At 31.8% G+C, this 4,742-nt stretch overlaps 1 protein-coding gene across 1 annotated transcript in view; it reads left to right on the plus strand.

The window, feature by feature from the left end:
- The window catches only part of LOC107738889 (pre-mRNA-processing factor 17-like), a 19,759-nt gene that overhangs the window by 1,641 nt on the left and 13,376 nt on the right, over positions 1–4,742 (plus strand). The window contains exons 2-5 of the mRNA XM_016550792.1: positions 148–243; positions 1,821–1,866; positions 3,703–3,804; positions 4,188–4,303. Of these exons, the coding sequence (XP_016406278.1) occupies positions 148–243; positions 1,821–1,866; positions 3,703–3,804; positions 4,188–4,303 (360 nt within the window). The remainder of the gene's footprint in view (positions 1–147; positions 244–1,820; positions 1,867–3,702; positions 3,805–4,187; positions 4,304–4,742) is intronic.

Genomic DNA, 4,742 nt, shown 5'->3' on the forward strand with positions numbered 1-4,742 from the left:
CACACACACACACACACACACTCACTGACTCTCACTCACTCACACTCACTCACACACACACACTCACTCACTCACTCACTCACTCACTCACTCACTCACTCACTCACTCACTCACTCACTCACTCACTCACACACACACACTCACTGACTCTGGTCTCCTGTCTGCAGGGCGTCAGCGCCATCCGTCTGTTCCCGGTGTCTGCTCATCTCCTGCTCTCCTGCTCCATGGACTGTAAGATCAAGGTGAGATCTTCAGCTCAAACACTCAGCTTGTCGCTCAGAGAAGTTTGCACTTATTACAGTGTTACACTTGTTATGACCTGTTACGTAAAACTGTTCTTTACTTCGTCTAAGACTGTTTAAAAATGTTTTTTTTCTAATTCTTAAATAATAAGAATAGTCTATATGTGACCCTGGAGCACAAAACCAGTCATAAGGGTCAATTTTTCGAAATTGAGATTTATACATCATCTGAAAGCTGAATAAATAATCTTTCAATTGATGTATGGTTTGTTAGGATAGGACAATATTTGGTCGAGATACAACTATTTGAAAATCTGGAATCTGAGGGAGCAAAAAAATCTAAATATTGAGAAAATCATCTTTAAAGTTGTCCAAATGAAGTTCTTAGCAATGCATATTACTAATCAAAAATTAAGTTGATATATTTACGGTAGGATATTTACAAAATATCTTCATGGAACATGATCTTTACTTAATATCCTAATGATTTTTGGCATAAAAGAAAAATCTATAATTTTGACCCATACAATGTATTGTTGGCTATTGCTACAAATATACCTGTGCTGCTTATGACTGCTTGCTCCAGGGTCACGTATAATAGTCTTTTCGTCTAATAATATAATAGTTGTAATAATAATAATAATAATAATTCTTATTTTACAAGCATTTAATGCAATCTGTTGGTAAAACAAAAGTCATTTATTATTGTATTGTGCTGCTGTTGTTGTTATTGTTAATAACTATTAATGTAATAAATAATGGAAATAATAATAATTATTATTATACAAGCATTTAATACAGTCTGTTAGAATGAAACAAAAAGTCATATTTATTATTATTATTATTATTATTGTACTGTTGTTGTTGTTGTTAATAACTATTAATGTAATAAAATTATTAATAATAATACGAGAACTTATACAGACTGTTAGAATAAAACAAAATGCTAATTATTATTGTTGTTAATATTATGATGATAATGCAAAAATAGGATAATATAAAATATCTTTAGATTAATATAATATTATTAATATAATTAATATTAATGTAATATATTCATATAATTAAAAAAATAAAATGAAAATTTAAACGTAATGTAAATGATGTAAAAATGAAAAATAAATGTAAAAAGTTAGAATAAAACAAAATCATGATGATGATGATAGTAATAGTAATAATAATTATTATTGTGCAAAAATACAGTGATTTAACACAGTCTGCTAGAATAATAAAATATTAATATGATTAATATGAATATAATAATTATTATACAAAAATACAATAATTTAAAACGGTCTGTTAGAGTAAAACATTATTATAATAATTATTACTGTCACTATTGTAGTTGTCGATACACTGTTTTACTCTGACTTTTAAATATTTGTCTAATTCTTTCTAATTATTGTGTAATATTAATAATAACAATATGCAAGCAGGTTTTAAGACCAGTTACAGCATCTGAAAGATACTTTTCTTTATACATTGATATGCATTTGAAGAGTGTATCTCCATGTTGTTTGACAGCTACCTGTATATGTATCAGTATGTGCTGATTTTGTTTTTGTCTTCTCTTGTAGTTGTGGGAGGTTTATAATGACAGGAGATGTGCGCGGACGTTTATTGGTGAGTCTTGTCATTTTTCTCTGCTCTGGTCTGGTTTAGCCGGAGACGAAGAGTCACACACAGTTCATTACAGACTAGAGCTGGGTTTTGACACAAATTTCACGATTCGATTCTCATTCACAAGATTGCAATTCGATTAGATTCAATATCGATTATTTTGGATATATATCAGGTACATTACATGCCAAATTTTCTCAAGGAAAAAAAATCTCTCAACTAATGCTGTAAAATATACATGAGTCAGTTGGTACTACATTACTATAATGTTGAAGGTTAAAATTGACTGATTTGTTAAAATTACATTTAATGAAGTTTTTAAAATAATAAAGTTACAATTACATAATAATATTTCTACTTCAATTCAGTTTTTTTTAAATATAAACATAATGGTGGCTGTCATAAAACTTGATGGATTTATTCAAAGATAAATTAAACATTGAAGTTTAATTTATGAACAGTAAAATTTATAATGAATGTTATATTGTGCATATATTTAGCAAAATGCCTCTCTCTACAGTTTATTTTTCTTTCTGACTAAGGAGTTTATGGTCACCGAATATGTTTTTTCTGAGGTAAATGTTAAGTGACATTGTTTACAAGACGTTATATTGATGTCTTTGCGCGGCAGAAACACTGATTGAGCGATTACACGAGACAGTATACGGATTGTAAAGTTGTGTCTTTCTTTTAACTTACCTTCGGATGTTTAGTCATGTTTATTTTGTGCTATAACTAGTAATAAAGTGGAGGAGATGCCACAGCGATCTGTCACTCCACATTAAACAGCGCCAAAACGGCATTTATTGTTTGAATACTGCAATACAATGGACAGAATTTGAAATCTGAGACTTTGTTTCATATTAAAAGGACCAAAGCGCAATGCTTATTGCGATTTATTGCATGGGAAGTGCCCTTCAATCTTCCATCCATTAACTGAAAACAGGCTAGACTAATCGATTCTTGAGATTTAAGAATCGATATCGTTCCGTAAAAATGAGAATCTATCAATATCAATATCGAGATATTGATATTTTTTACCCAGCCCTATTACAGACGCTCTCTGTCTGAGTGATGTGCTTGAATGACTCTGAGAGAGATGCGAGTGATGATTCTCCTGTGTCTCGTCAGGAGACACACAGGAGAAGAGCTGAACGAGATTCATGAGACGTCAGAGCTCAGTATCTCACTCATGTTTCATTCATTCAGCTTCATTAGACCATCGTGAAACTGAGACTGAAAACATGGTGTTCTGGACTCAATCATATATTTTATGCCTTACACTTGAAGTTTGTTTTAGTAGAGCATCTATGAACCTGAATGCGATCTAAAATGGGGAAAAAATGATAAAAAAATAAAAATAAAATTAAAACCAGGCTGTTAGAATAATATAATAATATTATACAATCTAAAATTGCAAAATAATATTAATTAAGTAATAATAATAATAATAAATGATATAATATTATTATGCAATCTAAAATAGTAAAATAATTTAAATAATTTGTTATTATTATTATTATTATTATTATGCAGAAATACAAGAAACAGTCTTTAGAGCAATATAATATTACATAATTATTATTATTATTATTATTATAGTAATTATCATGCAAAAATACAAGAATGTAAAACAGTCTGTTAGATAATTATTATTATTATGTGATCTAAAATAGCAAAATAATAATTACTACTATAATAATTACTGTTTTTATTGTACATTTGATTAAATAAATGCAGCTTTAGTGAGCATAAGAGAATTCTTTTTCAAAAGCATTGAGAGAATCCTTTGAACATGAGTGTGGATGCGGATCTGACTGATGTCTGGTGTCTCTGTAGGTCACAGTAAAGCCGTGCGTGACGTTTGCTTCAACAACACTGGCACACAGTTCCTGAGCGCCGCTTACGACAGATATCTCAAACTCTGGGACTCCGAGACGGGTGAGAGCTTCACACAAACACAACAACAGATCCCAGATGGATTCAGCCTTTTATATGTGTCCCTGTAGCACAAAAGCAGTGTTAAGTCGCTGGGGGATATTTGTAGCAATAGCCAACAATACATTGTATGGGTCAAAATTATCAATTTTTCTTTTATGCCAAAAATCATTAGGATATTAAGTAAAGATCATGTTCCATGAAGATATTTTGTAAATTTCTTACCATAAATATATCACAACTTAATTTTTGATTAGTAATATGCATTGCTAAGAACTTCATTTGGACAACTTTAAAGATGATTTTCTCAATATTTAGATTTTTTTGCACCCTCAGATTCCATATTTTCAAATAGTTGTATCTCGGCAAAATATTGTCCTATTCAGGTCAGTGCATCGCCCGCTTCACCAACAGGAAGGTTCCCTACTGCGTGAAGTTCAACCCGGATGAGGACAAACAAAGCCTGTTTGTTGCTGGGATGTCAGACAAGAAGATCGTCCAGGTACCGAACCGAGAGCCGAGTGTCAGTGACTACGTTTACATGTGCACGCGTAATGCGATTATTTGCAATAATCAGAGTAAGGACTTAAAGGGATACTCCACCCCAAAATGAAAATGTTGTCATTAATCACTTACCCCCATGTCGTTCCAAACCCGTAAAAGCTTTGTTCGTCTTCGGAACACAATTTAAGATATTTTGGATGAAAACCGGGAGGCTTGTGACTGTCCCATTGACTGCCAAGTAAATTACACTGTCAAGGTCCAGAAAAGTATGAAAGACATCGTCAGAATAATCCATCTGCCAACAGTGGTTCAACCGTAACGTTATGAAGCGACCAGAATACTTTTTGTACGCGAAGAAAACAAAAATAACGACTTTATTCAACAATTCGTCTCCTCTGTGTCTCTCCTACAAAGTCCAGACTCCAATAGTGATCCAT

Source organism: Sinocyclocheilus rhinocerous, unplaced genomic scaffold (genome assembly GCF_001515625.1).
Source record: "Sinocyclocheilus rhinocerous isolate Xijiao unplaced genomic scaffold, SAMN03320098_v1.1 scaffold2420, whole genome shotgun sequence".
Lineage (NCBI taxonomy): Eukaryota > Metazoa > Chordata > Actinopteri > Cypriniformes > Cyprinidae > Sinocyclocheilus > Sinocyclocheilus rhinocerous.